Raw genomic sequence first — 17,907 nt, 5'->3', positions numbered from 1 at the left:
TTCCTCTCATCAGTTGTAGACTTCCATCTCTTCACCTCTATTTAGCTCCACTATTGACTTTACCCTCAGGGTACAGGAGTGTGGTTCAAGATTACTGACAAGCCTCCTCATGAAGTCCAGCTCTGCGTCTGTTGCTCTGCTCACACAAACTCACTCACTCTCTCTCTCTCCCTCTCTCTCTCTCACACCGGCTCATAATGGTCTGCAGCTCGCCCTAAAAAAAGCAAAAGCTTGATTTCAACAAAGTTTGCACATTTTCTGTCAGGACACTTCATGTTTGCCAACTGTCATGATCCAAAATGGACAATAATTATATGTTGGCATGAATAATGACATAAATCTTTATTATACGACCTGCAAACATTGATTTGTGAGAGTACATTAGTGGGGCTACAACTAATAATTATTTTCATTATCAGTTAATTTCTTGAATCAGTTACCGTATTTTCCGGCGTATAAGTTGCACTTATATTAAAAAAGTCCATTGAAGAGGAAAAAAACATATTTTTTTTGGCATTATCAACACTTTATTTTGGGATTTTTGTGCATTGTTGTCATGCACCTCTTATTGGGATTTCAATTCAGTTAAGTGCAATTTGTTTTATTTATGCAGCACCAAATCACAACAAAGCTGCCTCAAGGTGTTTCACAATAGTAAAGTCTAACCTTGCCAACCCCTAGAGCAAGCACACAGGCGACAGTGGTAAGGAAGAACTCCCTCTGATGATGTTGAGGAAGAAACCTCAAGCACACCAGACTCAGCAGGTTGAGCCACTGTTTTGGCCATTCTAACAGTTGCAAGGTTTTTACAATGTTTTTCCCCACTCGAAGAAACAGGAAACAGAAAAATGAGAATAGCAATAAAACCAAAGTGCATTAATGAGATGAGCACCCAGTCATTTCCGTCACTGGCAGGGTGTCGTGAGTCCAGCGCCCTGGGATGCAAGGCCAGCATCATCCATCATGTTGTCAGTGGGCAACAGCACAGGCTGTCCTCATGGAACGGTGTATTCCAAAAGCAGACTGCAGGGTGCTGCGTCACCTTCAGCCAGGGCATCTCGTGGTCACTCCGGCGCCCTGTAGTGCACAGCTGAGCCGCCAGCCTTGCGTGATGTCTTCAGTGCCTTGGACAGAGAGAAAAAGTGCAGAATCAGTTGGCCAGAAATAACTGCAGCTAAGGTCTTAGTTTACCAGCGGTAAATTGACAACGAAGCAGAGAGAATGCTAAAGTGATCACAGGCAGCTAGCCCTGAGCTTCACTAACAGACCCAGAATTTAGATGTTTTGTCAGCACACCCAGTGAAATAATATCAAATTCTGTAAATCTAGGTGATGTATCAATGATGGCACCCACATCAATAACAGGTTGTAGTGTTCGGACTAAGGCATGCTGGGATATATTTATCCTAATGTATCCTTAATGTAGATGGAGCAATCATGTCCAGTGTGGCCAGGCATCAGCGCTGAGTTTAAACTGCCTGCAAGACTATCTACTGAATGGTCATGTTCCGAAAGTGATGCTAAGATATCAGACAGTCTGGCTCCAAGTTCAATTGTAGTTGAGAAGTGTATGTGGTGCCATTATGATAAATAAGTGTCTCATTCAGAACACTCACCTAAGCTACCTAAACTCTGTAAGTGAGATAGAGTATCTCGTCAATAGTTTTACATCCTCATTGAAGACAACTTTGGATGCTGTAGCTCCTCTGAAAAAGAGAGCTTTAAATCAGAAGTGCCTGACTCCGTGGTATAACTCACAAACTCACAGCTTAAAGCAGATAACCCGTAAGTTGGAGAGGAAATGGCATCTCACTAATTTAGAAGATCGTCACTTAGCCTGGAAAAAGAGTCTGTTGCTCTATAAAAAAGCCCTCCGTAAAGCTAGGACATCTTACTACTCATCACTAATTGAAGAAAATAAGAACAACCCCAGGTTTCTTTTCAGCACTGTAGCCAGGCTGACAAAGAGTCAGAGCTCTATTGAGCCGAGTATTCCTTTAACTTTAACTAGTAATGACTTCATGACTTTCTTTGCTAATAAAATTTTAACTACGAGGGCTGTCCGTAAAGTATAGGTCCTTTTTATTTTTTTCAAAAACTATATGGATTTCATTCATATGTTTTTACGTCAGACATGCTTGAACCCTCGTGCGCATGCGTGAGTTTTTCCACGCCTGTCGGTGACATCATTCGCCTGTGAGCACTCCTTGTGGGAGGAGTCGTCCAGCCCCTCGTCGGAATTCCTTTGTCTGAGAAGTTGCTGAGAGACTGGCGCTTTGTTTGATCAAAATTTTTTCTAAACCTGTGAGACACATCGAAGTGGACATGGTTCGAAAAATTAAGCTGGTTTTCAGTGAAAATTTTAACAGCTGATGAGAGATTTTGAGGTGATTCTGTCGCTTTAAGGACTTTTTACGGTGCGAGACGTCGCGCAGCGCTCTCAGGCAGCGTCATCAGCCTGTTTCAAGCTTAAAACCTCCACATTTCAGGCTCTATTGATCCAGGACGTTGTGAGAGAACAGAGAAGTTTCAGAAGAAGTCGGTTTCAGCATTTTATCGGGATATTCCACTGTTAAAGGAGATTTTTTTAATGAAAGACGTGCGGGCGGATTGCAGCGTCGGCTCGCAGCCGCCGCGACGCTCCGTCACAGGAAAAACACCTCTGTTGGAAGCCTTGAGGACAAGTTGGAACATCTCCAGCTGATAAACAATTTCTCATATACTCACTCCACTGAAAGCCATCAAAAGCCAACTGGATTTTAACAAATGGTTATCAACATGGAGGTGTTTTTCCTGTGCCGCCGCGCTGCGTCAGCTGCGTCCCGACGCGCGGACCCGTCCGCACGTCTTTCATTAAAAAAATCTCCTTTAACAGTGGAATATCCGGATAAAATGCTGAAACCGACTTCTTCTGAAACTGTCTCTGTTCTCTCACGACGTCCTGGATCAATAGAGCCTGAAATGTGGAGGTTTTAAGCTTGAAACAGGCTGATGACGCTGCCTGAGAGCGCTGCACGACGTCTCGCACCGTGAAAAGTCCTTAAAGCGACAGAATCACCTCAAAATCTCTCACCAGCTGTTAAAATTTTCACTGAAAACCAGCTTAATTTTTCAAACCATGTCCACTTCGATGTGTCTCACAGGTTTAGAAAAAACTTTGATCAAACAAAGCGCCAGTCTCTCAGCAACTTCTCAGACATAGGAATTCCGACGAGGGGCTGGACGACTCCTCCCACAAGGAGTGCTCACAGGCGAATGACGTCACCGACAGGCGTGGAAAAACTCATGCATGCGCACGAGGGTTCAAGCATGTCTGATGTAAAAACATATGAATGAAATCCATATAGTTTTTGAAAAAATTAAAAAGGACCTATACTTTACGGACAGCCCTCGTATTAGAGAAAAAATTACTCATAACCATCCCAAAGACGTATCGTTATCTTTTGTTGGGAAAGTGTAGTGACACGGACCCACAACAGGGGGCGCAAATGAACGGTCAATAGATGAGCCAAAAAGTAACAATTTAATGTTGTGAAATGTGCACAACGAAATACAGACAATCTCAGAATATAATTACAGTCAAATCACAAAGGTGACGTGTGGGCAGGCTCGAGGATAGAAGACGTCTGTCCTGAGAAGAGCCGGAACCACACGATTTCCGCCGCCACCGAACCTGGTGAATACTGGAGCCGCCAAGTCCTGAATTCCCAGGTGATCACCGTCCCCGACTGTCGGATCTGGTACTGCTGGCGAGAACAAAGACAGTCAAGTGTAGGTGTGTGCACACCCAGTAACAACAACGGTGGGAATGCCACCTCCACCTCTCACTCAGAAACTTGCAGAGTACCGCAGTGATTCCTCAGGGGAAAAGAGTGCCTTCCAGCGCTCTCTCAGCTTCCACCGACAGAGGTACCGGTACTCCTGCAAACACTCACAATATACAAATTATATTGTAACACAAACGGCTGAGGATATTACCTCCAATGAAGTACAATATCTCGGCAACGAGGTGGAGATGACGTCTGGTTTTTATGGAGTGAGATGATGTTGAGTAGATGGGTGACAGCTGTCAAGAGATAATGAGTGACAGCTGTCACCCCCGGCTGTGTCCGTGGCGGCAGCGCCCTCTCGTACCTGAAGCCCGCACTTCAGGCAGGGCGCCCACTGGTGGTGGGCCAGCAGTACCTCCTCTTCTGGCGGCCCACACACACAACAATCTTTGGCTGCTTTCAGTGATGCCGGTATTTGGTTAGACTCTTTCTCTCCGATTGTTCTGTCTGAGTTATTTTCATTAGTTACTTCATCCAAACCATCAACATGTCTATTAGACCCCATTCCTACCAGGCTGCTCAAGGAAGCCCTACCATTATTTAATGCTTCGATCTTAAATATGATCAATCTATCTTTATTAGTTGGCTATGTACCACAGGCTTTTAAGGTGGCAATAATTAAACCATTACTTAAAAAGCCATCACTTGACCCAGCTATCTTAGCTAATTATAGGCCAATCTCCAACCTTCCTTTTCTCTCAAAAATTCTTGAAAGGGTAGTTGTAAAACAGCTAACTGATCATCTGCAGAGGAATGGTCTATTTGAAGAGTTTCAGTCAGGTTTTAGAATTCATCATAGTACAGAAACAGCATTAGTGAAGGTTACAAATGATCTTCTTATGGCCTCAGACAGTGGACTCATCTCTGTGCTTGTTCTGTTAGACCTCAGTGCTGCTTTTGATACTGTTGACCATAAAATTTTATTACAGAGATTAGAGCATGCCATAGGTATTAAAGGCACTGCGCTGCGGTGGTTTGAATCATATTTATCTAATAGATTACAATTTGTTCATGTAAATGGGGAATCTTCTTCACAGACTAAAGTTAATTATGGAGTTCCACAAGGTTCTGTGCTAGGACCAATTTTATTCACTTTATACATGCTTCCCTTAGGCAGTATTATTAGACGGCATTGCTTAAATTTTCATTGTTACGCAGATGATACCCAGCTTTATCTATCCATGAAGCCAGAGGACACACACCAATTAGCTAAACTGCAGGATTGTCTTAAGACATAAAGACATGGATGACCTCTAATTTCCTGCTTTTAAACTCAGATAAAACTGAAGTTATTGTACTTGGCCCCACAAATCTTAGAAACATGGTGTCTAACCAGATCCTTACTCTGGATGGCATTACCCTGACCTCTAGTAATACTGTGAGAAATCTTGGAGTCATTTTTGATCAGGATATGTCATTCAAAGCGCATATTAAACAAATATGTAAGACTGCTTTTTTGCATTTACGCAATATCTCTAAAATTAGAAAGGTCTTGTCTCAGAGTGATTATGTGTCGACGCGAGTTGAGGAGCGGACCTGCGTCAGACAGAACCCAGCGCTAATAATAACCAGAAAGCGGTTCCAACAACAGAAACAATTTATTTTTCACCTGTGCATAGTAATGTGTACAAAACTAAAAGAACGTCCTTCTGGTGGAGTGACTGTTGGCACACTCTTAAGCGCCCAAAAGGATAGAAGCCCGGCGTTCCTGGACCCACTACCACCAGACAAACACCCCCCAGGTGGACACGACAAACTGACTCTCTGTGAAGCAAAGAAGAGGTGAGGTAAGTCAGCAGTTAAAACAATATCTTTCAAAAGACACACGCTATCAGCAACACATTCAGGTCTGTATTTTTTAACTTTATGCAAATGAGCAGCTTCTCACAACAAGTGGAGGATCACTTATCCGCACGCCACAGCAGTGAGAAGCAAACTGCACAATTCTCATCACAATTCCAGTATACTGCGTAACAAAACACCAAGTTACTATCAACAATTAGTCGAACACTTAATCACCTTTAATGTGTGCTGACAGCAAGTGTCCTCACCCTTCCTTGCTTCACGGGCTCGATGTGTCAAACCCAGGCGCGGTCCTCAGCGTCTCACAAACGGACATCACAAGGTCGAGTTCCCGGCAGTTCTGCTTGAATCACACATGCCTTAAATGCAGAACGCCATCCAATTATCTGCTTCAGCTGAAAGTCTTTAAGGTTGCATGTGAGCACCAGTCACAGGTGCTACACATGATGTTGATGAGGGTGAGGATTCTTCAGCCAGCACCTTCTCCACAGACAAATCAGTTCTCATGCCACCTGAAGGGCAAAGAAAAGAAAAGAACACCAAAACATCCAGCCACACCTCCCAACACACAACAGTGATGCTGAAAAACTAATTCATGCATTTATTTCCTCTAGGCTGGACTATTGTAATTCATTATTATCAGGTTGTCCTAAAAGTTCCCTGAAAAGCCTTCAGTTAATTCAAAATGCTGCAGCTAGAGTACTGATGGGGCTTCCTGTTAATTCTAGAATAGAATTTAAAATTCTTCTTCTTACTTATAAGGTTTTGAATAATCAGGTCCCTTCTTATCTTAGGGACCTCATAGTACCATATCACCCCAATAGAGCACTTCGCTCTCAGACTGCAGGCTTACTTGTAGTTCCTAGGGTTTGTAAGAGTAGAATGGGAGGCAGAGCCTTCAGCTTTCAGGCTCCTCTCCTGTGGAACCAGCTCCCAATTCGGATCAGGGAGACAGACACCCTCTCTACTTTTAAGATTAGGCTTAAAACTTTCCTTTTTGCTAAAGCTTATAGTTAGGGCTGGATCAGGTGACCCTGAACCATCCCTTAGTTATGCTGCTATAGACTTAGACTGCTGGGGGGGTTCCCATAATGCACTGAGTGTTTCTTTCTCTTTTTGCTCTGTATGCACCACTCTGCATTTAATCATTAGTGATTGATCTCTGCTCCCCTCCACAGCATGTCTTTTTCCTGGTTCTCTCCCTCAGCCCCAACCAGTCCCAGCAGAAGACTGCCCCTCCCTGAGCCTGGTTCTGCTGGAGGTTTCTTCCTGTTAAAAGGGAGTTTTTCCTTCCCACTGTCGCCAAGTGCTTGCTCACAGGGGGGTCGTTTCGACCATTGGGGTTTTTACGTAATTATTGTATGGCCTTGCCTTACAATATAAAGCGCCTTGGGGCAACTGTTTGTTGTGATTTGGCGCTATATAAATAAAATTGATTGATTAATTGACTCACTTAATAAGTGAGTGTTCTGAAGCCACTGACGCAAGAGAGACACAATACCATGAACGGGGACCAAATCCAGGGCATTTCCACTAATGTGAGTCGAACCCTGAATCATTGCTGGTATCCTAATACATCTATAATGTCCATGAATGATTTGCAGAGAGGTACAGAAGGCTTATTTTTAAGAATGTTGATGTCACCAACAATCTGAATGTTTTCAGCATGAGTTGCAAAATTAGAGATAAACTCACCAAATTCATCTAAGAATTCAGAACATGGGCCTGGGGGCCTATATACGGTGACAAAATAACATGGTTGATTTTTATTCTTCTGACCTTGGCTATATGTAGTATCCTGGGCAGAGCAGAGAGTCAAATGCTCCAACGAATTATATTTCAGACCCCCATCACTTCCCAACTGGGCCTTTCCGTGTAGAGGTTGCATGTTCTCTTCGTATCTGTGTGCATGTCCTCCGGGCACTCGGGTTTCTTCCCACATTCAAATAACCATGCTCTAAAAAAAGTCTTTGCAACTCTAATATATAGGAGTCACCCTGTCTGTTTATTCATCTGTTAGTGAGTCTTGTAAGTGCAATTCCTTCTAAACTGGTTGATGGATTTCAAGGAAACTTCACAAAACCGGGGTGGTGGCCAAGTGGTTAAGTACACTTGTTTCCAGTGCAGAAGGTTCAAGGCCACTCCTTCCCATGCTCCATGTAATATGGAGCTGCGTTAAGAATGGCATCGGGCATAAAACGTGTGCCAAATCAACATGTAGCTCCATCTGCTGTGGCAGCCCAAAGTGAAACAAGGGAGAAGCTAAAGGGACGTGCTTGCTTTAATGTAACTTCAGACAATGGTGGAATGCCATATGAAGATGTGCATAAAGGAAAATAATTCTGGTCCAGTGTCTCCAGGCAGAAATAATTGGGACTTTTTAAAAAATACATCATATTTGTCACTTACCCGTACCTTCACTATAGCGGTTGACTAATTTGTTAATTCACGTATTTTGCCACAAACTAGTCATTTTCTGAGCTTGCTCATTGTGTTTCTACGCATCATTTGTCTCTGGTGAAATAACCTTTTTCTAAAAACTATAAGCACGTAGAAATAGTAAATGGGCTGCATTTATGTAGCGCTTTTCCATCGGCATCAGACGCTCAAACCGCTTTACAGTAATGCCTCACATTCACCCTGATGTCAGGGTACTGCCACACAAGACGCTCACTACACACCTGGAACAACTAGGGGATTAAGGACCTTGCCCAAGGGCCCTTAGTGATTTTCTGGTCAGGCTGGGATTTGAACCAAGGATCCTCGGGTCTCAAGCACAACAGGTTAACCAGTAAACCATCACCTCCCCTACAAAAGTTTCTTCCTGTGAAATCAAAGTAAATCCATCTCAGTGCCCATCATCAGTCAGTTTAGCTTGTTTCTGTCCCATCTTTCTTCATCTTCTCGTACCTCAAATTTCACCTCACTATTAAATGTCTATGTGAAAAATGCTGTGAAAGTTTGCCCTGTCCTTCTTGGGAGCGTAGCCATCCTCTGTCCTGTTGCGTTTTGCCAATTAAAGCGGGTTCCTACTGTTTGAGCAGTATTCTGGCGGCTCTTGGCACTGTAGCCCCTGCCAGGCCGCGCTGTGACTTCCGACCCCACACAGATGGGCTCGCAAGTAAATACTCTTGCACATGGCTGGATGCCGCCCCAGTCGGAGTGGCAGAATGGACATGGAGGTCGGCCTACCGGCCACTGCAGGTCCTGGGGGTGGGCGGCGCTGACAGGGCCCAAATGCTAAAGTAGCAGGGGGTGCTTCCTGGGGAGCCCCTCGCCAGCGCCTCTCTCACAGCGGGGAGAGCTGCCGCCTCGCTTCCTGAATATTCATGGCCGCATGGTTATTGTGACAGGGCAGCTCTTACGAGTGTGGAGCTAGAGGGAGGGGAGGAAGCAAGTGCCACACAGTCTAACGGTCATACGCACACCTCCAAGCAGATAGCCACAAGAGATTTACAGCATTTGTCATTTCAACACAAAACCAGACTTTCTCTCTAAAATGTAATCAGATCCTCTACAGTGTCTGTTTTTTTCCTTTTTAGATATTCCAGTGATTCCTGACCTTGAGGATGACTTCACCATGCAGGTTGCAGCTCCACCAAGGTAGTGAGTGACTTCTGCTCTCGGAAGTTCTGAAGTTAGAAACACACACATACACGCAGCTTATCTCCAAGACCCACAAGCGACAGTTAATGTCCACGCAAAAAAACACAGTCACTGCACTGAACCGCTGAATTTGACTGCTACCTGTCCTCCACCTGTGCTTTGGTACAGTGTCTCGCTTTATTGGGCTGAAATGGAGAAATAACAGTTGGATGTGATTTATGCAACTGTGTTACCAGGGTTCTTACTAACCAGGGCCCTTTGATTTACAGGGCAGTGAGAGACACGCCGACATGTGTCGAATATGTAGCAAGGCTATGACAGCGGTGGAGGTTATTAGGCTGGGGCTTGCTCTCTGTGCGAGACAATATCCACATTGAACTCATTGCGGGGGCATTGTAGCGTGTAATGTGCAGTAAGTAGGACTGGCATGCACTGCTAGGTCCCATCCACTTTGAGAGCCCCCCACTTAATTCCAACCCACAGATAAGCAGCTGGGTTTCAATTTGAAGTGTTTACTACTTGGCAATCATGTTCTGTTCTCTGTGGTCTTTGCTGAAGTCTTGAAGCGTTATTTTGCACAAATTTCAAACTTCTCCAAAGCTACTTTGAGACACGGTTTGTGTACTGTATACTTTTCTCTCATTTTTCTCATGTAGTCCTAAGTGAAATAGAAACTTCTTATAGTGTCAGAAGTCTGAATTATTATTATATTATTTTTATTGTTTCCAAATTTTACATTTTAGGTAACATTTTTGACTTTGTGGTGAAAACTGTGAAATTCACCCCAAATTTTTCTTCTTCTTCAGTCCTTGATAGATTTTGATTCCGATGGTTTTGTTTATTTCATCAAAGCACTCTTCTTGCAGAAGTTTGAAATTTAAAATTTTCAAGAAAATGTGGACTTTTTGTGGTGAAAAATGTAACATTGTTCTCCTTCTTGGTGGATTTTGATTCCAATAGGTTTGATTGATAATTCTCTTCACTATTCACAATTGTCTGTCATGAAATTTAGAAATTTTTAATTTGGAAAGAAATATAGTTTCTTTGTGGTGAAAATAGTGACATTCACTCAAACATGTCTTCTCTTTCAGTTTCTGATAGACTTTCATTCTTGTGGTTTTGTTTGAATCATCTATGCACAGTGCACAATTATTGCTTGTGAAATTTGGAAATATTTTTAAAAATATACATTTTTTTGGTGTTAAAACAGTGAAATTCACCCAGAATAGGCCACGTCCCTGAATTGCATGGAAAATCACCAAAATAACACACTATTTTATAAAATTAACACCTTTGTGTAAAGATTTTGGATGAGAATTTCAACTACCAACAAAAATCTTTCTAGCCATGTTTAAATGACTGCCCCTAAGACACACTGTTGTTAACATTTCACTTGGTATGTGTAGGTTTCATACAAAACTGGATTTACACAATAATTGAAATGCTAAAATTTTTTGCAGCTGTTGGTATAAGAATTTTCTCATAGTATGCCATTGTTTTCTTCAGCTGCATAGTGTGTGGAAATAGTTCAGAGAATAAAACCGGTTGAGCCCTGCATCAGTGATGTTCTGCTTGTAACTTTGTGTCTTTCTGATAGTGTTCAGGTGAACCGGGTGATGACCTACAGGGATCTGGACAATGATCTGAAGTATTACTCTGCCTTCCAGACTTTAGTAAGCAAAGATCTTGTGTGTATCTCTTCGATGTTTGTCATAGAAGTGATCTATCTGTTCTTGTGCTTTACATTAGACCTTCTGTTTGTGCAAGCTCAGTGAATTTTACCCACTTTTTCTTCAGGATGGAGAGATTGACTTGAAGCTCCTCACCAAGGTTTTAGCACCAGAGCAGGAGGTGAGGGAGGTGAGTGAGTTTTTAGTAAATATAGCTCCCACAGAACACCTGTCCAGCTGTTTCTAGAGCATCAGGGGAGGCTGCCATTCTGTCTCCCAGGTAATCAAGATTTATGATGTGTACATTAACACCCTCTACTCTCCTTCCCCTGTTCTCCTCTCTTTGCTCCCTCTATTCCCCATGTGCTCTTTCTTGGTATGCCTCTGTTCACCCCTCTAATTCTTCATTCCCACGCCTCTCCTTTGTTCGCTGTCTCCGCAGGATGACGTGGGCTGGGATTGGGATCATCTGTTTACAGAAGTGTCCTCGGAGCGTCTGATGGAATGGGAACAAGGAGAGAGCGAGGACCAGGCCACAGCGCCTGAAACATGAGGAGATGTGAGCCGAGACTTTTAAATGACTCCAGTGGGATGTAGGTGAATGTCCGTGACACAGACGGGCCACTGACTCTGGTTACGTGAGCTTTAATTACCATTTGTTATCTAGGATGTAAATGTTTTTGTATATTCTGTCTTTTCCTTTTTGTTTGCTGTTTTCTTTTAAACTACCAGCCAAAAGACAAAGTGAAACCATTTGAAAAGCCCCTCTGAAACGAGCTCCCAGATAAATATGCCCTCTCTGCGCTGCCAGCATTATCAGCAGCCTCATACAAGTCCAAGGTTGATAATCAGCTAAGCTGAAATCCAGTTGATTGTGTTCAAATTAACATTCCTCATTAAAGCCAACAACCTTATTGTTATTGACTGTGCAATTGACTTTATCTTGCAGCTGTACGATAGGAGCAGCCTTTCTTCACTATTATCTTCAGTGCATTGAACAGAGTTCCTATTGACAGAGAGGGGATTAGCATATATTACACCTTTTGACTGGATAAAGAGAAATGGACACAACTCTTGAACAAGACATCTACAGCTGTCAGGTGTGTGCATTTTAACTACTGACACGTTTACGCCCAATTTGATGTGATTTCCAAAAGGCTTTGCACGCTCGACACACGCTGCTCATGTGTATCAACATTCAGTTTTGTCTTTGGTTCATGCATGTGAATATAAATGCAGCCTCTGAGGTCTGTCCGGGGTCTAGAAGGGAAACGGGTGTAACATTTACAGATTGTGATTAAGTTTATTTCTGAGGCAGCGAGTCGTCTCGTGACATTTAGGGATGCAGAGCAACGTCCTCAAGGACGCACCTTCTATGCATCTAACCGCTCAATCAGCGGCCATCACAAATAGATCCAGATTTTTCTTTCATTTGTGAGGCCTTGAATCAACTTCATCAACCGCAATAGCTTAAGAGGAGGGCATCTGACAGGGTACTTGTGCTCAGAATATTTGTGTGGCAGAATGTTTGAGAGCAGCGTGCAAACCCAGTGAGGAATTTCTGTTTGTTTCTCTATTAGATGTACAAGTGTGTGCTTTTTGCCACCTCCACAATTGGCTTATTTAGCCAGACTTAATGAATTCTGCCCATATGCCCCGAGCAGCTGCTATGTTGCCCCTTCCTCCTGCCCCCGCCGAGCTGCGAAGTGCCCATCCGTGTAGAAACAACCTCTAGCTGTCTCTCTGGAGAAGGCTAAGCCTGCCACTCCTCCACTGGCAAAATGCCGGTGCTGTCTGAGGCGGACTGGGGACGAGTACGAAGACTCAAGATTAGGGCCCTGCGATCACGGGTTGTGTCTGGGCTCAGATGATTGGCCGGAGCATCGGTGCATCAGAGAGGGGATTAGACGGAGTGAGATCCAGAGATGCTGTTTGGCACGTGCTTGCATCCAGCTTCTCAAAGTGACCTCTCACTACTTCTCGCTTTCTAAATTCTTTTTATGTGTGTCAGTGTGTACATTGCTGTATATCCTGATGCCGCAGCGAGTCTCAGGATGACCTCTCGGTGTCTGGATGCAGAGAACTCAATCACGTCAGTGCAACTACAATGTATACATTATTTCTAGTGGGAAAGACGGTGAATCAGGCGGCTTAGCGGTTATGGCGCTAGCTCTCGGATGAACGCGGTGTCACTGCGAGGTGAACCGAGTCCGCGGCCGATATCAGATCAGAAGATACAGGCCATACAGGGGTTTAGCGGGTCATTTATTTTTCCTTGACATTTTTCTATTAAAATAATGGAGCTATTAAAAATCCAGACGGCTCCACTGCATGTTTTTGTCTTGCAATATTTCATTCAGAATGCTCCGGTAATGACAAAATGTTTAAAATTCATTTGACTTGATGGGACATGATGACACCATGGTGCAGCAAAGCAACTTCTTAGAGGCTTCATTTATGTAGGAATAGAGGATTCTGCACCTGGATCTGTGTTTGTTTGTAAAGCAGCGGCTTCCATAAAACCTTGAGGCCGGTATGAACCAGCTGAGCATGGGGTGTTCTCAGGCCGCGGAATGTGGAATTTATCTGTGTTTTTATTGGCTCCCTTGATGGAAATGGGTTTTTATTTTGTGGGAAACAAAAGGGAAGTATAGTAATGCAACGTTAAATCTAGACATTGCCCTGAGAGCTCATACCTCTGCCAACACTTCACACAGGTTTCTGGAACTGTAAATGAATAAATGAATGAATATAGATAAATGTTAGTGGCATTGTGCAAAAACTACTAAACCAATTTTCTTGAAACTTGTGTGGAGTATGAACCAAGGAAGAAAACATTTTCCGGACTACAACGTGCACCAAACGATAAGTTTGACAAATAATGCATCATGAACAGAAAAAATAAATGCAGGTAGGCAGGCGTGTTTGCAGGGAATCCAGAAAGTATTCACAGAGCTTCACTTTTTCCACATTTTGTTATGTTACAGCCTCAGTCTAAAATGTATGAAATTCTTTTTTTTCCTCAAAATTCTACACACCGCACCCCATAATGACAGTGTGAACAAAGTTTTTTTTGTTGTTGAGATTTTTGCAAATTTATTAAAAATGTAAAAAATGAAGAAATCACATGTATGTAAGTGTTCACAGCCTTTGCCATGAAGCTCAAAATTGAGCTCTGGTGCATCATGTTTCCAGTAATCATCCTTGAGATGTTTCTACAGCTTAATTGGAGTTCACCTGGTGTAAATTCAGTTGATTGGACATGATTTGTAAAGACACACACCTGTCTACATATAAGGTCCCACAGTTGACAGTTCATGTCAGAGCACAAACCAAGCATGAAGTCAAAGGAATTGTTTGTAGACCTCCGAGACAGGATTGTCTTGAGGCACAAAGCTGGGGAAGGGTACAAAAACATTTCTGCTGCTTTGAAAGTCTCAATGAGGACAGTGGCCTTCATCATCCATAAATGGAAGAAGTTGGGATCCACCAGAACTCCTCCTAGTAGGGAGGGGTGTTATTTCAAAAAATTTGGAAATCTATAAATGTTTGCATGGAATATGGAAATATATGCGGAATAAACCATAGCAGGATAAATTTTGGGTCATTTGGTTAAAAAAACCCCATATGGACGGAGTGTTTGAAAATTTCAAGTAACGTATGTGTCGTATATGTGCTGTTGACGTAGAAAACCACTCTGTTGCTTATAATTAGTTTACTGTGGCCATGCCATTCTTTAAATGTTATGATTATACTCAACTGATGTTCCTGAAATAAAAACTACATAGATTTTGTTTGTTACAATTGATCGTAACATACACTCAACAAAAATATAAACGCAAAACTTTTGGTTTTGCTCCCATTTTGTATGAGATGAACTCACAGATCTAAAACTTTTTCCACATACACAATATCACCATTTCCCTCAAATATTGTTCACAAACCAGTGTAAATCTGTGATAGTGAGCACTTCTCCTTTGCTGAGATAATCCATCCCACCTCACAGGTGTGCCATACCAAGATGCTGATTAGACACCATGATTAGTGCACAGGTGTGCCTTAGACTGTCCACAATAAAAGGCCACTCTGAAAGGTGCAGTTTGTTTTATTGGGGGGGGGATACCAGTCAGTATCTGGTGTGACCACCATTTGCCTCATGCAGTGCAACACATCTCCTTCGCATAGAGTTGATCAGGTTGTCAATTGTGGCCTGTGGAATGTTGGTCCACTCCTCTTCAATGGCTGTGCGAAGTTGTTGGATATTGGCAGGAACTGGTACACGCTGTTGTATATGCTGGTCCAGAGCATCCCAAACATGCTCAATGGGTGACATGTCCGGTGAGTATGCCGGCCATGCAAAAACTGGAACATTTTCAGCTTCCAAGAATTGTGTACAGATCCTTGCAACATGGGGCCGTGCATTATCCTGCTGCAACATGAGGTGATGTTCTTGGATGTATGGCACAACAATGGGCCTCAGGATCTCGTCACGGTATCTCTGTGCATTCAAAATGCCATCAATAAAATGCACCTGTGTTCTTCATCCATAACAGACGCCTGCCCATACCATAACCCCACCGCCACCATGGGCCACTCGATCCACAACATTGACATCAGAAAACCGCTCACCCACACAACGCCACACATGCTGTCTGCCATCTGCCCTGGACAGTGTGAACCGGTATTCATCCATGAAGAGAATACCTCTCCAACGTGCCAAACGCCAGCGAATGTGAGCATTTGCCCACTCAAGTCGGTTACGACGACGAACTGGAGTCAGGTCGAGACCCTGATGATGATGACGAGCATGCAGATGAGCTTCCCTGAGACGGTTTCTGACAGTTTGTGCAGAAATTCTTTGGTTATGCAAACCGATTGTTTCAGCAGCTGTCCGAGTGGCCTTTTATTGTGGACAGTCAAAGGCACACCTGTGCACTAATCATGGTGTCTAATCAGCATCTTGATATGGCACACCTGTGAGGTGGGATGGATTATCTCAGCAAAGGAGAAGTACTCACTATCACAGATTTAGACTGGTTTGTGAACAATATTTGAGGGAAATGGTGATATTGTGTATGTGGAAAAAGTTTTAGATCTTTGAGTTCATCTTATACAAAATGGGAGTAAAACCAAAAGTGTTGCGTTTATATTTTTGTTGAGTGTATGTACTGAAATTAAGATTTTTCTGTCAATTACTCTTAAAAAAACATCAGATAGGCTTATTGTTACTATAGAAGTTGAATATAAACTTGGGGTCAAGCAACATTTGGAGCCAAATTTCAAGTCTCTAGGTGCAGCGGTTCTCAAGATATGACATTTTCGTCTATATTTTTTGGTGATTTTTGAACCCTACATCTTCACTGGCTCCATCCATATGGGTTTTTGGAACCAAATGACCCAAAATTTATCCTGCTATGGTTTATTCCATCTATATTTCCATATTCCATGCAAGCATTTATAGATTTCCAATTTTTTTTAAATAACACCCCTCCCTATTCCTAGAGCTGGCCGTCCGTCTAAACTGAGGGATATGGGGAGAAGGGCCTTAGTTAGGGAGGTGACGAAGAACCCGATGGTCACTCTGTTAGAGCTCCAGCATTCCTCTGTGGAGAGAGGAGAACCTTTCAGAAGGGCAACCATCTCTGCAGCAATCCACCAATCAGACTGGGGTGATGGGGGTTCATCTTTCAGCAGGAGTCTGACCCTAAGCACACAGCCAAGATATCAAAGGAGTGGCTTCAGGATAACTCTGTGAATGTCCTTGAGTGGCCCAGCCAGAGCCCAAACCTGAATCCGATTGAACATCTCTGGAGAGATCTGAAAATGGCTGTGCACCGACGCTCCCCATCCAACCTAATGGAACTTGACAGGTGCTGCAGAGAGGAATGGGCAAAACTGCCCAAAGATAGGTGCACCAAGCTTGTGCCATCATGTTCAAGAAGACTTGAGGTTGCAATTGCCGAAGGAGCGTCAATAAAGTATTGAGCAAAGGGTGTGAATACTTACATACATGTGATTTCTTGTTTGTTTTTTGTTTTTTTTTTCAATAAATTTGCAAAAAAAAAAAAAAAAAGCTTTTTCTATGTTGTCATTATGGGGTGTTATGAGTAGAATTTTGAGGGGGAAAATGTAACATAACAAAATGTAGAAAAAGTGAAGCACTTCAAATATTTTCTGGATGCACTGTATGTAGAAATATAAACAAATATGAAAGATTATGTAGAACCTTTCTCAGCAACACACCGGTAGCAAATAACACAAGTGCAGAAAAAGCCACAACTTATAGTCTGAAAATTGCAGTATGCCTGATATATGAAAATCTGTGCATTATCACTTGAAAAATTCATGAAAGAAAAAAAAATATGTCATTGCATCTGCTCCAAAAGTTAATGTTTTTTTTCCTTACCCCATGTGTCATATTTCAAAAATGTCGGTTTTGCAGTTTTTGCATAATCCTGCAAACAGCATTGAAAACATTACCTCCTTGGTGAAGGTAATACAGAAAGTAAGAAAGTCGCTTTTAAAAGTAATGTTTTCTGTCTCCTTGTTGACAGGCTTGTCTTAATATATTTTGATGTGGCCACTAACTGAAGGATTGAATATAGATAATATGCTTCCAGCTCCAGCTAATATGCTGTGGTGTTGACAGAAGTTTTATACAGCTTATCTGGTCTCAATATCAGCCTTCCATATGGCCAAAAAGCAATATGCTGAAGTGTAATTAATGAAAATAGGGCGATGTGGAGATAACTGGGGCCCTGTGCCGGGGGAACCTCAGACTCAGAGTGAGGAGTGAGGAGAGACACGCTGAAGCTAAAGGAGTATTAGACCAGTTCATTCCACCAGTACGACTTCTCCAGGTTCCTCGTCATGGACCCAGCCGGCGCTGCACCAGTCAGGTTCCATGAAGGAACATTTTACACATGAATGTCTAATATATGCATACAAGGTCAATTTAAATCCTGAAGGTAGAAATAAAAAATGCAAATGGAATCATA

At 42.8% G+C, this 17,907-nt stretch overlaps 1 protein-coding gene across 1 annotated transcript in view; it reads left to right on the top strand.

The window, feature by feature from the left end:
* LOC117532279 (intraflagellar transport protein 43 homolog A) overlaps positions 1-11,829 on the top strand; it is a 29,666-nt gene extending 17,837 nt beyond the window's left edge. Inside the window, exons 7-10 of the mRNA XM_034195593.1 lie at positions 9,176-9,236; positions 10,837-10,912; positions 11,037-11,099; positions 11,352-11,829. Of these exons, the coding sequence (XP_034051484.1) occupies positions 9,176-9,236; positions 10,837-10,912; positions 11,037-11,099; positions 11,352-11,462 (311 nt within the window). The 3' untranslated portion in view covers positions 11,463-11,829. The remainder of the gene's footprint in view (positions 1-9,175; positions 9,237-10,836; positions 10,913-11,036; positions 11,100-11,351) is intronic.
* Positions 11,830-17,907: the final 6,078 nt, after the last annotated feature.

The sequence above is a fragment of the Thalassophryne amazonica genome, chromosome 19 (assembly GCF_902500255.1).
Source record: "Thalassophryne amazonica chromosome 19, fThaAma1.1, whole genome shotgun sequence".
Taxonomy (NCBI): Eukaryota; Metazoa; Chordata; class Actinopteri; order Batrachoidiformes; family Batrachoididae; genus Thalassophryne; species Thalassophryne amazonica.
Note: the sequence above shows the minus strand (reverse complement) of the source record. Positions and strands in the feature narration are given on the sequence as shown.